This window comes from Vipera berus (assembly GCF_964194415.1).
Source record: "Vipera berus genome assembly, chromosome: 4".
NCBI classification, from domain to species: domain Eukaryota; kingdom Metazoa; phylum Chordata; class Lepidosauria; order Squamata; family Viperidae; genus Vipera; species Vipera berus.
Genome location: NC_138206.1, coordinates 97,321,930 through 97,346,721, shown reverse-complemented (window position 1 = coordinate 97,346,721; position 24,792 = coordinate 97,321,930). Strand labels below are relative to the sequence as shown.

The 24,792-nt window shown below is 38.5% G+C and overlaps 1 protein-coding gene across 2 annotated transcripts in view; it reads right to left on the bottom strand.

Moving 5' to 3' along the window:
* The window catches only part of FARP1 (FERM, ARH/RhoGEF and pleckstrin domain protein 1), a 162,913-nt gene that overhangs the window by 12,325 nt on the left and 125,796 nt on the right, over positions 1-24,792 (bottom strand). For both annotated transcript variants that reach the window (XM_081326826.1, XM_081326827.1), the window contains exons 17-23: positions 9,302-9,383; positions 7,771-8,008; positions 6,719-6,849; positions 4,803-4,871; positions 2,906-2,995; positions 1,025-1,107; positions 374-486 (exon numbers count right to left, since the gene is read on the bottom strand). In XM_081326826.1, coding sequence (XP_081182952.1) covers positions 374-486; positions 1,025-1,107; positions 2,906-2,995; positions 4,803-4,871; positions 6,719-6,849; positions 7,771-8,008; positions 9,302-9,383 — 806 coding nt within the window. The remainder of the gene's footprint in view (positions 1-373; positions 487-1,024; positions 1,108-2,905; positions 2,996-4,802; positions 4,872-6,718; positions 6,850-7,770; positions 8,009-9,301; positions 9,384-24,792) is intronic.

Below are 24,792 nucleotides of genomic sequence, written 5' to 3'. Positions count from 1 at the left end.
AACATCAATTTATAATTTAGGCCCTAGTAATTCTGTGCTCTAAATAGAGTGACCTAGTACACACTTCAGTGAAACATGAATTATTGTTTTGGAACACAGAAGGCATTCTTTAATTTCAGCATTATTTTATTTACTACTTTGCATACAATTCCATTTACTGCTATTAAACGCATTTCTAAAATTCTTAAGAGAGAATAAAATATAGGATTTGATACCCACAAACCAGCTGCCATATAATCTATCTGAACTGAAATTAGATAAGAAAAGACCATACTGATTTTCCTTGTTTTTAAAACAGGGGCCCTGCAACACGTACTGCATATATAATGAACTGTAGGATTCACACACATCCCTTTTCTTGTTCTGGACTTACTTGTGTCAGGTGGGCTATTTCCATGGAATTCAGAAGCAGGATCATTACAGTTCTCTGCCAAGTCAATGGCCATCTGAAGGTCCTCAGTCCACTTGTCCATTTCAATGCGGTTACTAGGAAAATAATAGAGATTTATTTATTGTTTATTTGCAGGACTTATATGGCTGCCTATTTCATATAACAATTCCAGGCAACTCACACCTATACATAAAAGCAAAGATAAGAGCAGAAGTACCCTTCCCTCAGGTGCCAGCCCACACAGCCTCACAGCTCTACCCCCATCTTAGCCCAATATTTGGGAGAAGAGGTCTTCACAGTGTCCTGTGAATGCTAAAAGGGTAGTTCTTTTTTTCTCTCATTGCAAATAGTAGTGAGCCTCACAAGTTGGGCAAAATTAAGCCAAATCCTGCTTTCAGACTATTTATTTGGGGGGGGGATCTTTATAAGCAGGCCAGATAAAGTTACAAGAAAGCATACTATCACCTTCTGCTCTGCAAGCTTACTTTACTTTATATTAACTACTGCTTGTTTATTGCTAAAGGGTGATTACAAATGAATTCAGAATTACCATTGTAACTAGCTACAATAGAGCAGGCACACTGTCTCAATCCCTACATAGATGTTCTAAAAGCACATGGTCCAGGTAATTACCTTGCAGCAACAACAATGGATTGGTGTTGACTTCTCAGTGTAAAGCAGTGAGGAACCCCCCATTCTTCTTCACTCTCTTCTATCTGAGAAAATAAAAATGGAGACATCATCGTCCAACTGGAAAATAAATTTTCAAACACATGTAGACAATAATTTACAAAAATTCAAGCTACCACAGTCTGATTGTTTTTCACTATGAATGCAACAATTGTTTTCTTTTCACCGATATGGAAATTATGGAAAGAAATAATAATAGCTGTTTCTGTGTAACAGCCACTATTTAGTACTGACAAACAGAAAACTAGCATTGCATATCTATGAACACTAACTAGCAGTCAGAAGATACAATGAAAACGCCTTAATCTCACAACTCATGAAGAAACTCAACAATAGTTTCAACTAGTGATCATCCTAGACGGGAAGCTTGACTTCCAGACAAATCAGCCATCAATAGACTCATAGAGATATACCACATTTATACACCATTTAAAAGAGACAATAAAAACATTAAGAAGGAAGCAAAAAGTCCTGAACAGACCCTTTCAGGCAGCCAAAATCCAGATATGTAGGGCCCAGATAATTCCAGGCAAACAATCAAGCAGAAAACAATACCTTCTTCATGGAAACACCAAGGAGAAAAATACAATACCACTGGGCTATTGTATAGAAACAGGGAACCTACCCCACAATCACTAGCACTGATGTTGTTACCTAGTTGGGCAACTAAATAACTAAACTCACAGAGCACAAAGGATTCTACAATAATAGCTATTTAAAGTCTGCTGCTCCAAGGTTACTAGCCGTTCCTGATATTATGCAGAGTTAGTGGATGAGATAAAATTTAGGATTGGCAAAACTCATAGCTGCAGACAATACTCTGGTTAGATCTGGAACATATCTATATGCATTAAAAGCTACAATCAAAAATAATCAATGAAAGCGAGAATATGGGCATCAGAATTATATGCACCACACCATTGGTATCACACAGGCCAACCTCAGGGTTGAAATACAGGCAGCTGCTTTATTTTCTATGATGTCAAATTAAGGGCAAATTTTCTGAATATTTTTAAAGCTTGGCAGTTGACAGAGAGGAATCTGTGGGTCATCTACGCCTGCTGCCATTCTTATCTGTGCAGCATCCTATTGAGTTCATTCTCTCTCTTTTTTCTAGCAAAGAAAATGCAGCTTCATATTGTCATTGCCAGTGGAAGCAACAAGATGATGATCTCCACCCTTTTACTGCTCTTCTCCATTGTGTGGATCAGCCTTGTTAATTATCCCCTTCAACAGGAGAGCTCAAACATCGCCAGGAGTTGCAGCGAGGTCACAATGAGTTTCCACCCACTGTCCTGGAAGGGAGACATGATTCTTTTGGCTTGTTTTCTGCCAGCAAGGGGTTCTAAATCACTGTGGCAAATTGACATTTCCTTTCCCTTCACATCTCCATTTGTGTTTAAATCCTGTGCATTGCTTGTGTGTTATCTTCTGAATGAATTTGTATTTGAAGGCGGTGATATTTGGGTGTACATATTCAAAAGCAAATGTTCACATAAACCCTCCTATGCAAGTCTCCAAACGACTAATCTAGAACCCAGTGGATCTTCAGGTCTGAAAAGATTATCAAAAGCTACTCTATGGAGCAAGATGCCATCACCAACAATTCTCTCAATCTGAAAGGATGGCTATGATTGAAGTTAAATCCATTAAGTTTTCAAACTTTCACTTTCTTCTCAGTTGCATTTATTCCTTCAAATTTCTAATTATTCAATTTAGAGTAATTGAGAAGGCTTATATTTCTAAACAGTAGATACGATCCATAGCCTTTTATGTAAGAGATTCAGCAGTAACCAATCCAGCATCAACTCAGCATGTACTTACCATCATGCCATACAGTGGAAGCTGCCCGTGAACTTTGAACTGATTCGATGCTGTCAGGCCCCGACTTGTGTACAGCAAGATATCATTGAACTGAAACAAAACAGGCAAGAATATAGTCAGAACAGAGGAAACAGGGAACCCCAAATACTTCTAATATTCTGTATGTGACCTAATATACATGGGATCATTGGTGTTTGCAGCCCTGTTGTCATTTAGATCTAATAAATGAGTTATGTTATTTGCAGGATAACATGCATGAATTTGGGACTGTTATCCTAGTATATCTACTTTAACCCAGAGGATCAATCATATGAACTAGCTCTTAAGAACATGGGAGAAAACCATATCCCTCCAATCATTATTTTGAGAATGTTTCCATCCAGTACCTACAATAAAAAAGAGCTTGAAAAAGAGATGAAAGAGCTTTTCCTCAAAAGAAGTGTAATATATGCTGGTATTTTAGAAACTAGCTTTGTTTCCTTGAGACAAAACATGCAGATCCTTCTTCTGTATGGAAGATTTAAGTTGAATGACAAAGAATTATCTCACATTGTAAGCTTTTAATAGAGTCAGGATTTAATGGCCAAATTCAGACAGTGCCTAGTTTGGCTCTTGGGAAGATTCAACTCATTCTTCTACTTTCTACACTGTAATTAGATTTCTTCTCTATGTAGAACAAATATTTTCATGTTGTATTCCAAATAGCTGACTTCCGATCAGGTCATGGTAAACCTATTAGGGCATTTTTCTTTGCTGTGTGATAACACTTTTTGCTTTACACATCAGGTTTGTCCTGTAAGTTAGTTAATTTAAAAAAAAACTATGATCCACAGACTGTCTAGCCCAGGGGTCTCCAACTCCCGAGGCCATGACCATTCCTGGGCCATGGCCTATTTGCAACAGGGCCACATGAGCAGTGAGCCTGTATGCATATGAAGGCGCAGCTCCACTTACCCACGGGCTGGCCCACCACTTGCAAGAATTGGTTCCCCTCTCCTCCTTCCCCCACTGGGCCGCCAAGCTGCAAAGGTTGGGTACCAGTGAGCTAGCCTAAATTCCCAAGGTGTAGGTGTGCATGTAATACAGACGTACATATCCTACTTCAAAACACTTTTAAGATAGTGGTCCAAGTCAAAGTTTCTGTCAGGCCTGCCTCTCACAATGCAGGCCTTGCTTAGCTAGATGCCAGGCTGTCTTAAATAAGGTGGAGGGGGGAGAGGGAGAGCAGCGGGGTGGGTGAATTGGGGGGGGGAAGAAGAAAGGAAAGCGAAAGCCTGTGCACTGTTCCCATGGAAGCTGTAGCCTGTTCCAAGGTCACCCAATGCAGCACAACACCTTCGAACTCACACAGCTGGGAACTATTACCAAATCAATTTATTTTAAAGTGATTGGTCACTCAATAAGGGGGGAGGGGGATGAATCCCAGGGGAAAAGTTAACTACTTGGTTTGGGGTTGAAAAGTTAGGTTTGGCTTTGTAACCGTTTGGCCTCAGTAAAGTATACTTTTTACTGCTGTGGCTGTGAGAGTCTTTCTGATTGACCAAGTTGGGATGGCTGACAGTTTCTCTATTAAAGTACTCCAGGATGCATCATTTTCTGAAATATATATATATTGGGTTGCATTTATTTTATAATTCTCAGGAAGAGCAGAAAAAATGCAGACTGTGTGAATGTAGATTTTGATTTCTTAAGAATTATTTCATCTATTGTTGGTTTATTTAACATTTCGCTGAGCTTCTTTTCATCGCGGAGAACAGAAAGCTGCAGATCTCTTCTCAGATTACTCCACAATTTGCATCTTACTGCTCCTGTGAATTTCCTCCTCCTTCCTTTCCCTTGGTATTTGTGGCACAATTGTATTTAATTGCACACATTCTAAGCAGTTCCTGCCACTTACCAAGAAGAACATCCGCTGCTGTAAGCCTTTTCCAGACAGTTTGCTGAGACTACCCAGCCTAATAAATTCCTGTGGAGGAATAGACAAGACACAAAATAGAAAACATCAAACCTCAGGCTGAACGTTGGCATGGGTGGTAATTAATAAGGCTGGCAGCACTTGAAATTCAGTTCCCCCAAAAAAGTGCTAGGGAAGACACAGAGTACAGCACCTATGCCTTTTCCCAAAACCCTGCAGCTGTCCTGTGGTCCTGAAAAAAGACACAAGCTTTAAAGTGTTTTAGATGGGTTTTTTTTGTGCCGCCTTGTGTTCCCAAGCATATTTTTGGAAATTTATCGATTCATTGACTGATTTTGTAAAATTAATATAGCTATCTACTCTCTCATGGCGACTCTAGGCAGCTTACAGAAAATAAAAACACAATGTAGAAGAAATAAAAATAATTAAATAATCACCCCCACCCCCCCACACCCCTCGGGGACAACACACACTCGTATCAGCCATTTAATGGGCTCCATCCCACTCTGGGTTCCCCAGTCCTGCTGGCAATACCATTTCTTCAGGATCTTCCTAAAGAGGGTCAGAGTGGGAGCCAGTCTAATTTCTGGAGAGATGCCGTTCCAGAGGGAGGGAGCCACCACGGAGAAGGCCCTTCTTCTAGGTCCTACCAGATTTACCTCCCTAGGGGACAGGACCTGCAACATTCCATGCCTTTCCACTCTAATGGGTAGGGAAATGAATATAAATATAAATCTTTCCCAGATCCATTCATTAATGCTGTATTATTGAATTAATGATATGATGCTGTTGAGGAGAGATATGTAAGTGAAAAGTACCTTATGTGTAATGAATAAATAAATGACAGCCATTGGTGTGCAGTAAACAAGAGGATTAGATTTTCATTGACTCCACACAAGGCATTAAAGGAAAAGTAACGGAAAATATCAGGAAATGAAAGCAGTAAATGGAATTGTCAAATCTTCACTCATGCATTGGGGATGAAAGGAAACTCTAGAAGACAGTACAGTATGATGATAATAAGCAATAAAGAGAAATAAAGACTGAGTTACCACAACTCTACCACTTCTATAAAGTAGACCAGGATACATTCAAATATAATAGTTTAACTATTACTGCTACTTTACTACTACTATGACAACAAATGAAGCTAGTTTTGCCATCAGTGCTGGCAAAGAATAAATAAGAGTTGTAGAGCAATACAACCAAAGGAGAAGAGTTTGAAAAGAGCACTTATTTTATCCTATTTTTAGTGTTAAGAGTACAAAATACAATCAAGAGCATTTTTATGAGATTGAATTAATAGACCTTTTTCTTTTGGATTTAGCTATAGAGATTTAAGTGGCTTGGACTGATTCCAGGAGCTAGCCAGGGAAGTTCATCCAGGTTGGCCCTCGGTGAGTTTTGATACTGTTGGAGAAGAGTATCATTCTGTTTTATTCTTCCTATCTGCTGTAATTGTACTTATATGATTTGATCTCTCTTGTCCACTATCTTAGGGGGGGTCTCTCAGGAGGTCACCTGGGTTGTGGGCCACAAAGCATGAATGAAAAGAAAAAGCTACTTCTTTTTGTTAGGTATCAAGGAAACTGGAAAAAATATCTTGTATCAGTTTTGGATAGAAAAATGAATGGAAAGTAGGCAGATAATGTGAAGTTAATCTGAAGAAGACAGTTACTATTAGCCAACAGGAACGTTAATGAGAAAATGATGTGCCATCTGTTCTGGACATGCTGACCTTAAGCACAAGTTCAGTTGATGGATTTTCTAGCATCTAACATGGTTAAAAGTTTAATTTGGCAGATTCTAGAGAAAGCATATCTCATCCTGACAAGAATCCTGCAATTGCTCATTTTTTCAGCCAAATATTTTATTCCAAATACTGTGGGGATACATACTCTTTCTGGAGTCACTAGATTGTCCATAGCTATCAAGTCCTTTTTCAGTTCATGCAGTTTCTGGAAGTTTTCCATTTTTAGCATACTGCTATGGAGCTGGGCCACCATCTCTGAAATTTCTGCCAGAGCAGCTGTGAAAGGGAGAAAAACAACAAACAAAGAAATTATGCCATCAAGTAGAGCTACTCTATTAGAAATCTGAAGAACGTTAGAAAAAACATGCAATGTTTAATGTTTTGTTAACAATGAAATAGAATCTATATCCACAAGACTTCCAGTTTCAAATTGAATCTGCCCCCTCAAAATATTTCTGAATTTCACTTGGAGATGATGGATTTCCATAGATGTTTGCTGTATGAATGAGTATAAATTATTTAACAGACTTAACTGATTTGGCCCCTGAAACATTGTGATTTTTTTATTTAAAAAAAATCTCATTTTTATAGCCTGCACTTAAGAAATATGCTTGATCAGGACATCATTGCCCTTTGAAGCCAAGGCATAATGTATCTGTATTCAAGAACAAATTACTAGACATATTTACCACCTTTATGCATTTATCAAGATTCTTCCAATCGTGCACATACACCTGAAAGCAAATCTACTCTGGTTGCAGATATCTAGAATTTTCTTCTATGGTCCTTGGTTAACCTGACTCTGCCTGCCCTTTTTTGTGAAATTGTTAATCTCAAGGAATATCTTTCCAGGCTCATTAACTGTCTGACTCTCTGCGTGATGTAGCCTAGCTAGAGCTAGGCTTTGCCTGCCCTCCCTTCATGTGTGGTTGTTATTATTATTTTGTTAAATTTATAATGCTGCCAAACTGAAAAGCCTCAGAACTTACAACTAAAACTCAACAGAAACAATAAAGCAAAGGCAAAACACAAAACAATAACATGGGAAGTTTGTTTTAACGAATCTTCTTTCTGTTAAAGATACAAGATACTCATTGTTACTCAGGTTAGATTCCTGGTCTCTATGAAAACAGTCAAGTCACTTCCTCCAAAATTTAAAATTAAGAGAATTGCTACAGGAAGAGTTCACACATTTACCTCTGGAGTCCCTGAAGTCCCCATGACTGGGTGGATAATGTTTGCAGAGCCTTTCCATTATCTGCTTGTAGTGCATCAGTCTATGCAGTGGCCTGAGAAGGAAGATATTGAGGGGAAGGTAGCAGACTTTTTGCATCTCAAAATCTCTGCATAAGGCCTCGAGCCTGCGAGAGTTCTTGATTCCATTTTCCAGGTCTAGCAGTATTTTGCTATGCTTTCGCAAATGAACGGTAAGTTGCTAGAGGAGAGAGAAAAGAGGGTAACTCTACGTAGGAAAGAATTTTTTATTTAGGTTTATTTTCACATAATATCTGCTCTGATGCAATTTTTGGTTTAAAAAAAACACAACACAATAAAAGCCACTCTGTAATACAATATGAGAATGAATCGAACATAGAAGAGATGAGAGTAATTTCCAAGGGAGTTCAGCAGGTATTAGAAAAGCCTTGTCCACGACTGAAACAACGTGAGATAAAAGGCTAGGCAAGCCTTCACGGGGGGATTCTAGAAGTGTGTGTGTGTGGGAGCACAACTGAGAAGGATCTAACTTCGCCTGTCCCTTGATTGCAACTCAAAAGTGGAGCCCCTGGAGCTATACTATTAATTATGGTTGAGATGACTGGCAAAGTCCAGTTTTAAGATGCAAAAACAGTGGTACCCATTGCTTTTCTAACAAAGAGTTCCCAGGATACACAGAAGGGCAACCAATTCACACAAATGATCTAGACCAGGGGTGTCAAACTGTCGGCCCATGGGCCAGACGCGTCACGAGGAAACTGCGCCCACCCTATTGTCGGTAATGGGGAAAAAGCTCTGATACGTTGAGCGACGTCACATGACATCGCGAGTTTGACATGTCTGATCTAGACCTAGAATCTTTTACAGAATTTCTCCCTCGCCTTAACATATTATTGGAATCAAAATCCCATCGGTCACAGACAAGTAATCAGTGGCCAGGAACCATGATTATTATAATCCAACCATATTAAAAGAGCCACAAATTTTCTACTTTTGCTCTATGAGACTTCTTTTTCATACACTCTTGAAGTCTGATTGGTTTAAAAATGTGATGGCCACCACAAAGAGCAGAATCAGCCTAAGGACAGCTTCTTACCAGTGCAATGCTCCATCCCCAACAAGCTTAATACAATTTGACTGAGTTTGGCTTAGTTTTCTGTGGGAACTCAACCACTAAGTTTTTATTCATTTGATCATGATTCAAACAAACCATGAATCAATGCAATATATGGATCCAGCTACCATAGGATCACCAAGCACAGCTAAGAGTAGGAAGGGCTTTGGGAGATGGTGTGTAGGAAAAAGGCAATCAGTGCTTGTGTTGGATTATAAATCAGTCTGGAACACAGCAGAATTAAACAAGGCTTTCACACAGACAGATTTGTTATCTCTTCAGACCAAATGTTCAGAAATACATTGATTTCTTTTCATTTCAGTGAGCAAATAGAGCAGAAGCTCATGCATGATTATCATTCCAAGAAAAAGTTAGCACATAAACACATCTAGTTCATACCTTTATATTCTGAATATTCTTTAGCATAACATCTCCAATTTTTTGGAAATCTCCTTTCAAGTGGGCATTAGAACGGCCTTCCCTGCCAGAAATAAAATTATCCATATCAGTCAAGCCTTAGAAAATCATCTATGTAATGAACAGAACAGAGATAATAAATAATAGGCAATGCTGGAAGCAGGGAGTTCATGGGAAATGGGGTCAAAAAAAGTCAAGATGGCAATTGCAATGGTATGTCAGAGACCTGACACCTCTTTTAACAAGTGCCTGGAAGTAGCAGATTACCACCAAAATGGGCTGTCACTTGTGATGCAATGAAGGAAAAAAAAGATTAAAAAGCCTAGAAAATAAAGATTCTCATAGCAGGAGAGTTCATATACGTATTTCACACGTTTAATAACTGGTTTTAACATCTGCACCATAATAATCTTGAAGCAGTACAGAACCATGACTGATTCCACCCCCAACTCCAACTCATGCATATAAAGCCACACAAATCAGTTTTTTTCCCAAGTCAATTAGAGTTGCTCAGGAAATAAAAGTTCCATTCCTCCTGCAAAACAGTCTTCTGAAGAAGGACCAATGTCTGAAGAAAAGAAGAAGAGAGAACTTCCTTTTATTGTTCCTTCTACTCTACAGTCCTTCCACATGCAACTCCATATCTACATGCAGAGAGTGTGGCAGTGGAACACGTACTATTCCTAAGGAGCACATCAAATCCTGCTTTAGATGAAACATATCAAAACAATGGAAGCAAAGGGAGAAAGAGGAGGGGAAGTTACCCTTCCCTTTCCCCACTAATACTCCTACATAATGGCAAGTAATAGAGAGAAAACTTTTAGGTTGGACAAAATTAATACTTTATTTGCATATGGATCCAAATAATGAAGAAGATAGGTATGTCTTCTAATTTTAGAGGGTTCTTTTGAAAGCTAGCACTTTTTTGAGACACCCTGAACAATATTTGTACTATGTTATAATTACTGACTCAGGTAAATGTTCTAGCCCCAAGGCCAGAGCCTAATTTTGTTAACAGCCGGTGGCAGCATGAAACTGTTGATGGCTGATTTTAAAAAAGCTAAGTAGGATTGGACATAGAAAGTGCTGAAATGGGAAACTTTCAGGAAATCCCAGGGATGCAAGTTAGACTGTGAACTGTTTTTAAAAAAATCCCAAAGGCAGGGCATAGTAATTTATGTATCATTGCTGAGAATACTAGATAAATATGTTCATGGGATAACCAAGAACTGAACATGACTTGAGGAATATTTCTGTGGGAGTTAGGTGTTCAGCAGAGTGATGGCATGGAGGAAAGAACTATCTTTGTGTCTAGTTGTTTTGATGTGCAATGCCCTATAGCAGGGGTGTCAAACTGCCAGCCCGCGGGCCGGACACGTCATGATGAAACCACGCCCACCCCATTGACAGCAATGGGGAAAAAGCTCCAATATGTTGCACGACGTCACGTGACATTGTGAGTTTGACATGTCTGCCCTATAGTAACATCCTGAGGGGAGAAGTTGAAACAATTTAAAATGTCCAGGAAGTGAGGGATCTGTAGATATTTTCTCAGCCTCTTTCTGGTTCATGCAGTATACAGATCCTCAATGAAAAGCAGGCTGGGTGCGATTGTTTTTTCTGCAGTCCTATCTGTTGAAGTCTGTTCCTGTCCTGTTTGGTTGCTATGCCAAACCAGGCAGTTATAGAGGTACAAATGACAGACTCAATAATAGCTCTATAGAATTGTATCAGCAAATCATTGGGCAATCTGAGCTTCCTGAGTTGACACAGGAAGAACATTATTTTCTGTACTGTTTTAATGATGGTTCAAATCAATTGCAAAAGGCAGCTGCAAGGATAGCTTTAACACCATCAAACAACAACATCTGCTATCTCAGGTCCTTATATATATATTAGGTACTTTGGGTGCTTTACAACTGTTAAAACATTTAAAAACAAATAATAATACAAATAACACAAAACAAAGATGGCAGAGAACATAAACCCAGATGGGAATAAAGAGAACAAAGAAAAGGGGCACCAATCATTCCCGCCAAAAGCCTGGGTGAAGAGCCACATCTTCAGGACACTTCAAAATACCAGTCAGGGGTGGGGGTGGGGAATTGTTCAAACTTCAGAGGGAACCCCATTCCTGAGGTCCTGATTTTCTCATCTCTTTTGATTGATTTCCAAAAACATTTCATTAGATATTTCTATGATGGTATATCTAATCAGGGTAAAAACCCGAATGATTTTTTAAACCACCCATGGTAATAATGACCTCTTCCACTAATACTTTACTTTTCCTCAAAATGGGCATGGGAGGTACAGTTGCTTTACTTTTGCAGTGTAAACGATTGTCTGAATTTGCATGGGTACAATAGAGTTTGAGAATTAAACTTACAACCAAGATGTCTAAATTAGTGGAATTTAACATAATTAAAACTTGATCTAAAATTATTTTCAGTTAATTCAGTGCATTAAAATTTCTGGAATATTTGAAATATATTCTCAAATAGTTCAAATTTTCATTTAAGAATCCAGCTGTGTACTAAGAAAAATTAATCTCACTTCCAACTAAAGATTCGAAGGAACAAACGTCTATCTTAAACTGCACCATAAACAAAAGCATATAACTACATACACTGAAGTCATAATTGTCCAAAAGAACATAGTGATTGAGGATTCAAAGAGATGATTGACAGAATGTGCTACTCATTGTTGATTTACTCATTTTTATACAACTGGATGCTCTATATCTGCATTACTTAAGATACAGAATTTTTAAAATTGAAGCTCTATTCCTTCATGAATATCTTTGTGTAAAATGTCCTCACTAATACTTGCAATCTATTTTCCATCTGTAAACATACAAAGGGGAAAAATATTTCATCCATTAAAGTTAGTTTATCAAAGACGTTTTCAAATTTTATTAAATAAGTGATGGTGGCTTAAGCATGCATTAATTAATGTTCATTTTAAGAAGATCAAAGCAATCAAACATGTTGTGTGTAGAGTTTATAATTCTATTCCAAAATGCACTCGTAATGAATATTCGCAAACCTGGGTGAGCAGAGCACATTTCACTGATTAAAATGTCTGTCTAGACAACCAAAACATCTGCACAGAAAGACATTCATTTGGGTGAAGGCTTCACTGTAATGAAACATGGGATTGGACTCATTTCCACTTGTAAATATCCTTTGCAAAAAAAACCACAAAGATTCCCTGAAAATTGATTGCCCTCACTTATATTTTCTCTTTTAGTCTATCATTCTTTCTCCCAGGGATACATTGTACAATGTAAAAAGAGACAGGTTTTCAAAGTAACATACATATTGTAAAATAATAATAATTTACTATGATTTTCTAAAGATAAAGCATTTTTCCATGTCAAAGACCACATTTAAATCCAATCTTTATGATTCCATAATTGAGAAACAAAACTTGGATTTCCTTCCTGTTGCCAAGGCTTTTTGTTAACTTCTGCGAAGAGAGAGAGAGAGAGAGAGAGAGAGAGAGAGAGAGAGAGAGAGAGAGAGAGAGAGAGAGAGAGAGAGAGATCCTACTTAGAAACTAATCAGAAATAACTCTACACAGAAACAGTAAACTTAAATAGAGCTGACTTTTAATATTCTTTGCTGATACACTATCAAGCACAGAAAAATATCCTTGTGAAATAACCCAAGTTTTGCTATGAACATACTTCTGTATATATTCACATATAAACCATGGGTAGTTTATTGCATATAGCAGATGGACTCTTCTGAAAGTATGAAAAACTACTCCACAACTCCGCTCTACTGTATTTCCCAAATACCATCAACTAGATCTTTAATGCTAATGGGATTATACTGGAAGAGTAGCAGGACACAAATACTTTGCTAATTTATTTTTCTTTTGCAAATATGAGCTATTGCTTCACTGAAATCAGTAAGCCAGCTAACTTGGTTTCAACAATGAGACTAGTCAATCTTTGGATAAATAAAACTGAACAGTTGGAGGAACATGTTGTAATATTTACTCAACTGCATACTGGAAAATAATAATGCTTGACTCTAGGCTGCTAGCAAGGCATTGATGCCTGATCTGCATACATTTGAGACTGCAATTAAACAAGCAAAATAGGAGATTTAAGCTTATCCTCAGAGAAATATAAAATATCTCAAATTTTATAAAATATGAGATCATAGAAAATCATTGTGATGTACAGGTAGAACAGTACAGTTCTCATTTAGCAATTGCCATGTTTAGCAACCATTCTCAGTTACACCAGTGATAGAAAAATAATTTTACAACAAATACTCGCACTTACAACCTTTGCAGGTCTGTAAAGCAAAGAAAAGCTGAAGGAAATTATATGCCACAGTGGTGGGCATACTTAACAACTGTTTCACTTAATGACCAAATTGTTGGTCCCAATTATTGCCAGTCCCAAGTTGCTGGCTCCCTCGTGAAAATATTTAATATTGAAATAAGAGACAGTAAGTCTGGACTAATTCTAATGCTGGAAAACAAACATACAAGTATACACTCGGGTGGAGGAGGGGCTTCTGCAAAGAAATGGGTCAGTTTATTTTCTCCCTTATAATCTTTCTTTCCCATAGATCTCATACTACATACCATCATTTGGGTATTATTTTTGTACTCTCTTTAGCAATGAGCTGTTTTTTTCCCAATTCACAATTTAATTCATATTTTTATGAGAATTCTGTACCTCTCTAATTTTACCTTTTGAACCAATAATTGAACTAGTAAATAATATCACCAGGCCAAATGTCTGTTTGTATATATATATATATATATATATATGTTGTATATATAAATAAATAAAAGAAACTGAACAAACCTGTTCATATTCATGAAAATCATCTGACAAGTACATTAAAGAACTAATTTCTCCAAAATATTTAGAAAAGGGCACATGCAAAGAAATGTGAATTCTCTATTTAAAGCTGATCTATTTAAAGTAGCCAGAAAGATGGTGTCCAGGGTAGTATCTATTGTTAAAAGTTTCTTCTAAAATCAATTTTTAATTTGCTCTTTTGCTTTTATTTTCATTCTTGTTCTGCTGGAGTTTTGAACATACTTTGAGATCAAAGCAAAGATCTGTATTTGTACAGGAAAAGAAAAAAAGGCAGTGCTCATATTCTGCTTCTCAAACTTCAGTTAAGCCTACCAAACAGCTCAAAGTTGGCAGATATCTAAAAAGCAAACAGCTATTTGCTGTAAGTAACCAGCACCTCACCCCTTTATTCTTTCTGAGGAGCTCTCTAAAAGACATCATCACCCTCTTATATGGGATTTACAAATGGAGTTGCTCCCAATTTTTAGATCTTTCCATTTCCATGTCTGATGAAATTCCCTGCCTGAGATCATAGCCATCTGTCCAGCTGCTGCAAGGAGATGATGACTTAAAAAACGAAAACATTACTGATTTTATAGGCAGACAATGTTTATTGACAACACAAATTGTATTGTCAGGTTTTGAGATTCTAACTGCAGTTAACAGCAAAGCGGACAAGAGACCTCTATTATGTTTACAGCCTGTCAATTTTAGTGCTGAGACAGTCAAAACTAGCACATCCAGTGACAGCCGTGTCTCAAAAGCAGCTATTCGTGGTGGAAAGGTGGAATGTAAAAAGAGAGTAAGGAATAATTTAAGAATTCTAAACCTACATTCAAAAGAGTGTGGGAGGCAAGCGCCAAATTCCCAGGAAGTATTGGATGAAAGGCAAATAAATCATACCTGTCACAGCCAAAATGAGATCACTCTACAAATCCAAAATAACAGAGTGAATAGAGGAAAATGGGGATCCACAAGTAACAGTCATTTTATGATTAAAAAGAAAACATGATAAAAGTGTTTAAAAACTGGAATGCCACATCTTGTTTCCCTTGTGTCACTCAGATACTATTGGCTCAGGTTGAATATGCCACTGCCTGCCCACAGTCTAGATTAGCAGTGACTTCAGCCGGGATGTGGGGGTGAATGGACATTTGGATTCATATGTTGAATGATCCAGTTTTTGAATGCATGAATGGAGTCCTTGATGAGGAATAGCACATAGTAAAACATGAAGCAGCACATTTTTTACCTGAGATTATCTGAAAGAAAAATACCTGAGATTATCTGAAAGAAAAGTAACAGCCTTGGGTTTATTACCTTAAACCAGAGGTGGGGAACGATAGTCCTTTTATGACTTGTGGACTTCAAGTCCCAGAATTCCTGAGCCAGCCATGCCATCGTTTCCCACCTCTGCTGTAAACAAATAATTACAAAGACTATTTTAAATAATAAAATTAATGTTTTTATTTCTAATTCGTGTATTTTTAATCATCTGATTAAGTCATGTTTCATTGTTCCTTCCAAGTAAATGATTCTTCAGGCTACTAAGGAAGCAGCCATCTCTTCCCAATGGGGGAATGTCCTACCCATGCCAGATGAAGAGGCCTGCTACGCATCCCATCTGCTAAGGAATCCCAGTGGGTGGGGTCAAGGAGAACAGCCTTTTCCACTGTGGAATACTCTAGCCCAGGGGTCAGCAACGTAAAACAGCAAAAGAGCCACTCAGAACTGGTTCCGTCACACACACAAAAAAGTGAGAGCCGCAAAATGTGTACGCGCATGCGTGCGTGTGCATGCACAGAACAAGGCAAAATGTGCACCACCCCGACGCCCATGCTGCATCCTGAGCCGCATGCACCTGTCGCCGCCTGGTGCCACCAGCTTACCGGGGGGCACTTGCAGGCCGAGACGACCACGGAAGGCCGCGCGAAGATGAAGGAAACGGCCTTTCAGAGGATCCCGCCCAGGCCCCCCTCGGAGGCAACGGGCCCTTCCCCCGCCGAAGGAAGCCTCGCGAGCGTCTTGCGGCTCCCCCGAGCCGGGAGGCACCTGCGCGGCGGTGGTGGGTCTCCCTGGCAACAGGCACTGGGTCGCGGCACCACCTTCAGCCCGGGCACCGCCGGAGCCACCCGAGTGCCCTGCCCCTCCCCCCGGGGCCTCCAAACCTCCGCGTTTGACGAATGCAGCAGCTCTCCAAATGGGGCGGCGGAGGTTTGGAGAGCTGCGCAGCTCTCCAAACCTCCGCCTCCCCATTTGGAGAGCTGCTGCATTCGTCTGTGTTTCTTTCAAACATGGACAAAGGCAGCAGCTCTCCAAACCTCAGCTCTCCAAACCTCCGCCGCCCCATTCTCTCAATGGGACTTTTTTACTCCCACTTTTTTTTCAGAACTGCACATGGTGGAGGAGAACTGGGAGCCGCAGGAGACGGCTTAAAGAGCCGAATGCGGCTCCGGAGCCGCAGGTTGCTGACCCGTGCTCTAGCCTCAGAGAACTGCTCCCACCCTTTTGGCCTTCCAGAAGAGTATTAAAACTTGGCTTTGTTGGTTGGTTTGGAACCCTGATGGAGGTATTCACCACTGGAGGCGGTTGAAGAAGGTAAAAAGACTTCATCCCCATGCTGTCTGTCTCTTAAATTTTGTTTTTTGTAAAATTTTAATTTGCATAGTTTAATATATTTTAATTAATTTTCTATTTGTTTTTTATAATCTATAAGCCGCCCAGAGTTGCCTTTTAGGAGAGATGGGCAGCATAAAAATTTAACAAATAAAATCTCTAGCCTCAAGGAACCCCAGCAAAACATAAGATTACCAATATCATCTATTCTTTTCTGGCAAAAAATGTTAGTCAGGTGAAATGTATTAATTCAAAATTCATACCAATTACAGGCCCATCTTGGGCTATTTACATTACAATAAAAAGTTAGTAAGAAATTAAAGGTATCTGTAAACTACAACTTTATATTTCACTTGAGGAAATATATGTTAAGCTGTAACTTGGCTTTTTTTCTTCTATGAATACTAATACAGTATTTTCCAACTCTACACCCTCCAGAAATGTTGGATATGCTGGCTAAAGATAACAGTGACCTTTATTGCAATGCACAGCTTTGCAATGTAAATAAAGCTACTCTTTTCAGCATGTTATTTTTCTCCACTGGGTCCAAGAGCACAGATTTCCCTCTTATTCCCAGGTATGCATTTATCATTGGAGGCCTTCAGGAAAAGATTGCACAACCATTTGTCTGGGATGATATAAGGACTCCAGCCTTGGGAAAGGAGTTGGACTAGAAGACCTCCAATCTCCTTTTCAGCCCCACAATTCTATGATTCTATAAACCTGAAAGATTAAAATGCAATTCTGCAGAATAGCACCTCCCAACCTTTGTAGCTTGGTGGCTCGGCGGAGGGAGGCAGGGGAACCGGCCATGAGAGCACACAGCTCAACTTGCACGAGAGGAGGGGCAGTGCGCATGTGCAGCTCAACTTATGCAAGTTAAGTTGTGCACATCTGTGCATGTGTGCCGCTCACTGCTCATGCAAGTCAAGGTGCGCACATATGCGTGCGCATTGGCCTGCTGCTCACGTGGCCCAGTTGCAAATAAGCCATGGCCCGGTAGTGGCCACAGCCTGGGGGTTGTGGAACCCTACTGTAGAGACTATTCTTTTATAAACCAGAACAAGAAAAATAGACATATCAAACAAGATTGAAAGGGTTTCTTAAATCTTTAGTAGATTCTGAGAAGTCACTAAATCTTCTAATTGCAGCTCATCTTAGTGTAAAAAAGGCTTATGAATTCTATTAGCCATTCTGGCCTAATTCTACCTCTGTTTTTAGAAAGTGTTTTAAGATCCTCAGCTGAATTCCCCTGTAACATAAGAGTTGTGAAATAATTCAATGGTTCTGTATTATTACTTAATTCTAAAAACATGACTACTGAAAATATTCTTTTCTAAACTTTTGTCTTCAGAATCTTTCTATACGAGTTCATCTAGTAATTCCAGTAGCTTCTGAACATAATACCAAATAAGGTTATCCTAGAGCAGGGGTGTCAAACTGCTGGCTCATGGGCCGGATGCATCATGCGGAAGCTGCGCCCACCCCATTGCCAGCAATGGCAAAACCGTCCTGATATGTTGCACGTCACGTGACATTGCGAGTTTGACATGTCTGTTCTAGAGTGTAAGGCTACCAGACCTGAACTGCAAAATATGGATAACCTCAGGAGGGTAGGAAATAGTTCACTTTCTCCATGTCTTTCCTGCCATCTGATGGTTGGACACATTTCTGCAGTCCAAAATTGTTAGCATTAGCATTATTGTATATTGCCTGTCCATGGTTATCATGAATTCTCCACTTGCTTGATGGAACCTGACAAAAACGTTAAAAATTACCGAATATGCCCTTTCATAGAGAAGATTGGAAATGACATAGAAGCAGACACAGAAGCAGTATAGCTGATTCTACTGATTCTTTAAATGTGGAACGCCTAATAAACTCACAGGAACCTCAGGTTTCCTAATATGTAGTCAAACACCATTGTTTTATAGTTAGTTGATTGCTATGATAGACGCCTTAAATGCAGGATTAATTTTCAATGAGCTCTCTGACTAAGGCTCATAACTAACAAACAGGACACATCTGTCACAAAATATACTAAAAAAATCAGCTTTACTGTTTTTAACCACTCACATTGCCACAGTGTACTTGAGAATTTGTAATGCAATGTATTCTTTCCAGATAGCTATATAATGTACAACAATTCAAAATAAAATTCCAACTGCTGCTGAAATAATCAAGTCATTTCTAAATTATCTGAGATTTACTAAAAACCAAATCATGTTCCACATTCTTGCAGCAAAATTCAATTAGTTCTTAGCAGGATTAGCTTTGCCCAATCTTTTTTTCTCAATATTTTTAATTAATTTTTTATAGTCACAAATGCTTAATATTTTATTAGAAACATATTGTCTGGGTTTCAATATTTAGCTTACTAATACACGTTAAACTCCTTTCTCTCTACCTCATTTTTCTAACTATTGATAAAATGTATGCCATGTTCTAAAATATTCTGAATCTTCTTTCTCTTTCATTTTCAGTGTCAGCCTTTCCATTTATGCACAATCTAAAATTTTCTTAATTATCACTTCCACCGCTGGTAATTCTTCATCTTTCCAATGTTGAGCAAATACAATTCTTGCTGCAGTTAACATATATAACATTAAGTATACGCATTCCTCCTCATAGGTTTCTACAATTATACCTAACAAAAATAATTCTGGCTTAAAATCTATGTGTTTTTTAGTCGTTTTCTCTAACCATATATGTATTCTTGCTATTAAATATATCCCCAAGTATTTGACATTCTTCACTATTTGAAGGTCTGTTTTTTCTGACAGCTGATTTTTTTTTGTTTTTCTGTAAGGTTTTTTAGTTATCACTTTGGTCTTTTCTCTATTTATTTTCAGTCCTGCCACTTCTCCAAATTCTTCTGTCTTTTTCATAAGCTTGAGTTTTGTCTCAAGCTGCTCTTCTAATAGAAAGAACAAGTCATCTGCGAATGCTTGTAGTTTTTTTATTCATCTTTTATCTCCAATCCTTTAATTTCTGAGTCTTGCCTAATATTTCTATTCAATACTTCCAGTATTAATATAAATAATAATGGGGATAATGGACAACCTTGTCTTGTGTCTTTTTTGATAGCTTTGCCCAATCCTGAAAGCATACATTTCCTCCTAGTTACGCTTCCTTCCTTTGTACCGCTGCCGTATAAGATACATGGTGACAGTTAATCTAAATCACAAACCCCCATCAATCAGCTACTAATTTCTTAATACTCTGAAACTCTATGGTGGATTATGAAAGCTCACACCCTGTAAAACAATGCAATCATTTGCGTTACACTTCAGTTCAACAGATGTGATAAATAACATGTATGTTTCTTTTACTAATATTGCATTCCAGCTATGAAATTTGGTTTAATAAAAAAACTGATGCTTTTCCTGGAAAGAAAGTTCTGGAGATGTAAAGAGTAATGTGTAGGGATTCCTACTTGGGGCCAGATAAAAATGACAGCATGTAGAGAATTGCTAATTCTTCTTTGTATTACTTTTTTTTTGCAGGGCAATTTGTCCCCACCACACACACACACACACACACACACACACACACACACACACACAAACAAATTTGGAAAATTATTTTCCTTGAAAATACTTCAAGAGTGTATGGAATAACATTTTGGTAAAGGTGGACAAAACATATTCAGTACCAGTTTTGAGTAACTAGAAAGCAAAATCTTTGAAAAGAACCATCTGATTTGCAAATTATATAATCTAGTCTGAATGACACTGAAGAGTTTTTCCCCCTCTAATATCCTGAAACTGACTTTGATATGAAAAAGTAACTGCTAAAATGGGCGGCTTTTTTCACTCTTGGGAGAGTTTACACTATGCTGGAATTCATTTATTTGTATTCAGCCTTTATTATTTTTACAAATAACTCACGGTTGCAAACATACCCAACAAACCTTCCTCCTATTTTCTCCACAACAACAACCCTGCAAGCTGGCTTAGGCTGGGAGACAGGGACTGGCCCACCCAGCTGGCTTTCATGGCTAAGGCAGGACTTGAACTCACCCACAGTCTGGCTATCTCACATATCCTTGGGTTCTATATTCAGGTTTTATGTGTTACTTTTCTCATTGTTGTTGTTGTTAGTTGCAAAATCGTGTCCGACCCATCGTGACCCCATGGACAATGTTCCTCCAGGCCTTCCTGTCCTCTACCATCTTCTGGAGTCCATTTAAGCTCACGCCTACTGCTTCAGTGACTCTATCCAGCCACCTCATTCTCTGTCGTCCCCTTCTTCTCTTTCTCTCAATCTTTCCCAGCATTAGGCTCTTCTCCAGTGAGGCCTTCCTTCTCATTAGGTGGCCAAAGTATTTGAGTTTTAGCTTCAGGATCTGGCCTTCTAAAGAGCAGTCAGGGTTGATCTCCTCTAGGACTGACCGGTTTGATCGCCTTGCAGTCCAAGGGACTCGCAGGAGTATTCTCCAGCACCAGAGTTCAAAGGCCTCAATTCTTTGGCGCACTTTTGTTGACAGGGTGATGTCTCTGCTTTTTAGTGTGCTGTCTAGATTTGCCATGGCTTTCCTCCCCAGGAGCAAGCGTCTTTTAATTTCTTGGCTACAGTCCCCATCTGCAGTGATCTTGGAGCCCAGGAAAATAAAATCTGTCACTACCTCCATTTCTTCCCCATCTATTTGTCAGGAATTGAGAGGGCTGGATGCCATGATCTTGGTTTTCTGCCCTGCTTCGTTTTGTACTCCAAGGCCAAACTTGGCTGTTATTCCAGTTATCTTTTGGCTTCCTGCTTTAGCTTTCCAATCCCCCATGATGATAAGGACATCATTTTTTGGGTGTTAGTTCTATAAGGTGCTGTACGGCTTCACAGAACTGGTCAATTTCATCCTCTTCAGCACCGGTGGTTGAGGCATAGACTTGGACTACTGTGATATTGAATGGTTTGCCTTGGATTCGAACTGAGATCATTCTGTCATTTTGAGGATTGTATCCCAGTATTGCTTTTCCTACTCTTTTTTTGACTATGAACGCTACTCCATTTCTTCTGAGGGATTCTTGCCCGCAGTAGTATACCTGATGGTCATCTGAATTAAATTCACCCATTCCTGTCCATTTTAGTTCGCTGATACCCAAAATGTCGATGTTTAGTCTTGTCATCTCTTGTTTGACCACGTCCAGCTTTCCTTGATTCATGGATCTTACATTCCAGGTTCCTATGGAGAAAAAATCTTTACAGCATTGGACTTTCCTTTCACCACCAGACACATCCACAGCTGAGCGTCCTTTCGGCTTTGGCCCAGTCGCTTCATTCTTTCTGAAGCTACTAGTACTAGCCCTCTGCTCTTCCCCAGTAGCATATTGGATGCCTTCCAACCTGAGGGGCTCATCTTCCAGCGTCATATCGTTTTGCCTTTTGGTACTGTCCATAGGGTTTTCATGGCAAAGATACTGGAGTGGGTTGCCATTTCCTTCTCCAGTGGATCACGTTTTGTCAGAACTCTCTGCTATGACCTTTCCGTCTTGGGTGGCCCTGCACGACATAGCTCATAGCTTCATTGAATTACACAAGCCCCTTCGCCACGACAAGGCAGTAATCCATGAAGGGGACTTTTCTCATTGCAATTACTTAAATCACCAAGTTGGGATTGCATTTAATCTTGTACTATGAAAAAGCCACTTAGATTATTCAGCTACTTGCAGATATGGAACCAGAACAGACATCTGTATGATTTAAGGTCATTTTGTTTCAAGATCCAGAAAAAGGAGGAGATGTAATCTGAACAAGGTCTTCCTAATTATTAAGGTGAGAGAGAAAATTTTGTTTACTGTACTGTGCTTAACTTTGAGTGGTGCTAAAATAATAAGCTGCATCCTTTCCTGCTGACTTTTGGTGGAAAACAAAACAAAAAGAGACTTAACACACTTTAAAAAGTACAACAGCTGCTCAGATCAATGAGAATCCTATTTCCTCACTTGATATTACTACTGCCTTATAACATAAAGCTCAGTTGTGGTCCAAATTTTGTTTTCAGTCACTCTGTCACTAACAAAATCCATCTGCTTTACCCTCCATCAACAGATCATAATCTATAGCCAAGCAGGGAATCAGAGTTCCCTCACTGCTAAAGACGGTGTAGGAAACCTGGGGGAGGATGGCTGGGACAGGGTGAAAAACTACATCTAAAGATCATAGTTTCTCTTGACTAAAACAGTCTGGAGAAAAATCTCTAGTCAAACATATGTCTATGAGTAATAAGTAACTGCAAGAGTGATAATAGATGCACATACTATTGGTGAGTTCATAGGCTTAAAATATATCATATAATAAATAACAGCATCCTACTATTTCACTTCCATTTTTGGCTTTATTTGGAAGGGATGATTAAAGCACAGTGAATTAGATTAGACTCTTTTCTTCTGCAATCTACAGTAATTCAGATTGAAAGATTATTGTTCCTTTATATACCGGTAACTATTGGCTTCAGGAATGAAAATAAACAGCCTCTCCTAATCCATGAAGATGAAAGAATAAAGAGATTCTTATTAAAAGCAATGGAATTCTAAATGTGCTTAGTTAATTGATTAAAGAAGGTCTCTTTTGATAAATATTTATTAGAAATAAAATGTCTCATTAGACTAGTATGATTTTATTACTGCTATCTTGCTTTTAATCAATACAATAAAGCAATCAAAATGCATTTCAGATGCTAATTTGAAAACCTGTAACAACAATTTTGTTTATTAGCAATGCAATCAAATCAAATATTCCTCAGAAAATAATTTGAGAATACAGATCAACAAAACTAAAATTAATTTAGAAAGGCTCTGGTACCTATATTGTCCAATCTGTTGTTCTTATTAATCATTCTAATTAAAGCTTTTGGCCCTAACTGTGATACCATTCTAGTGTTGTATTAAAATCTAACAGCTCATATTCCACTAGCTTCAGTGGAATAATTTTTTTAAGAAAATATTTCTTCTATAGGTAGTCCTCGACTTATGACCACAATTGAGCTCAAATTATCCTTTGCTAAGTAAGACAGTTATTAAATGAATTTTGCCCCATTTTATTATCTTTTTTGCCACAACTGTTAAGTGAATCGTTGCAATTAAGTTAGTAACACAGTTCTTAAGTGAATCTGGCTTCCCCATTGACTTTCCTCGTCATAAGGTCACAAAAGATGACCCCAGGACACGCAATAGCCATAAATACATGCCAGTTGCCAAATGTCCAAATTTTGATCACCTGACCATGGGTATGCTACAACAGTCATATGTGTGAAAAATGTGTTATAAATCATTTTTTTCAGTGCCATTGTAAATTCAAGTGGTCACTAAACAAATGGGTATAAGTTGAGGACTACCTGTGCTATTCAGACAACTACACATTATCTGATTCTTGGCAGCTATCATTTTGAAGACATAATATTTGCCAAAGAAATACTGACATTAGAAGCGATCCAGATTGGTTATAGACTTGCAGATCAGTTGATCTTTGTTGCAATAGATGGAAAATGGTCAAGAGTCTTCTATGGCTGTATTACACTGACCCACTCCCATACCTCAATTATCTGTATTCTCTTATACTCTTCCTTTGCTTTAAAGAACTTGGAGCCTCAATAGCTTGTTTTCTTAGTGGTGCACTGGCTGAATCAGTATTAACATATTTGGAAAAGGAAGTAGCAAAATAGGTCTGTTTCACAGTGCAGTGAATACACCTCCCTATTAGAAAGCCCTGGCAAAGATAAAACACAGTGAGGGGAAGTTTATACTCTAGTCCTGTTGTTAACTTTACCACTAAATGTTTAGTACAGAAAAGCACTGCACACTGTATTCTAGGTGAGGCATACTCCCTTTATATTTATTTAGCTCTAATGGAAAAGCCTCCCAGAGTCTATCTTGATTGCAAGATTGGGAGGGGGGGCATATAAATTAAATAAAAAATAAATAAGGAAGAAGGATGTGGATAAAACTGAATTAAATGTAAACATCTGATCGGATTAAATCAAAGTAGATTTTAAGTTGGACTATTATTCTAGAATTTGAAATTAAATCTGTGG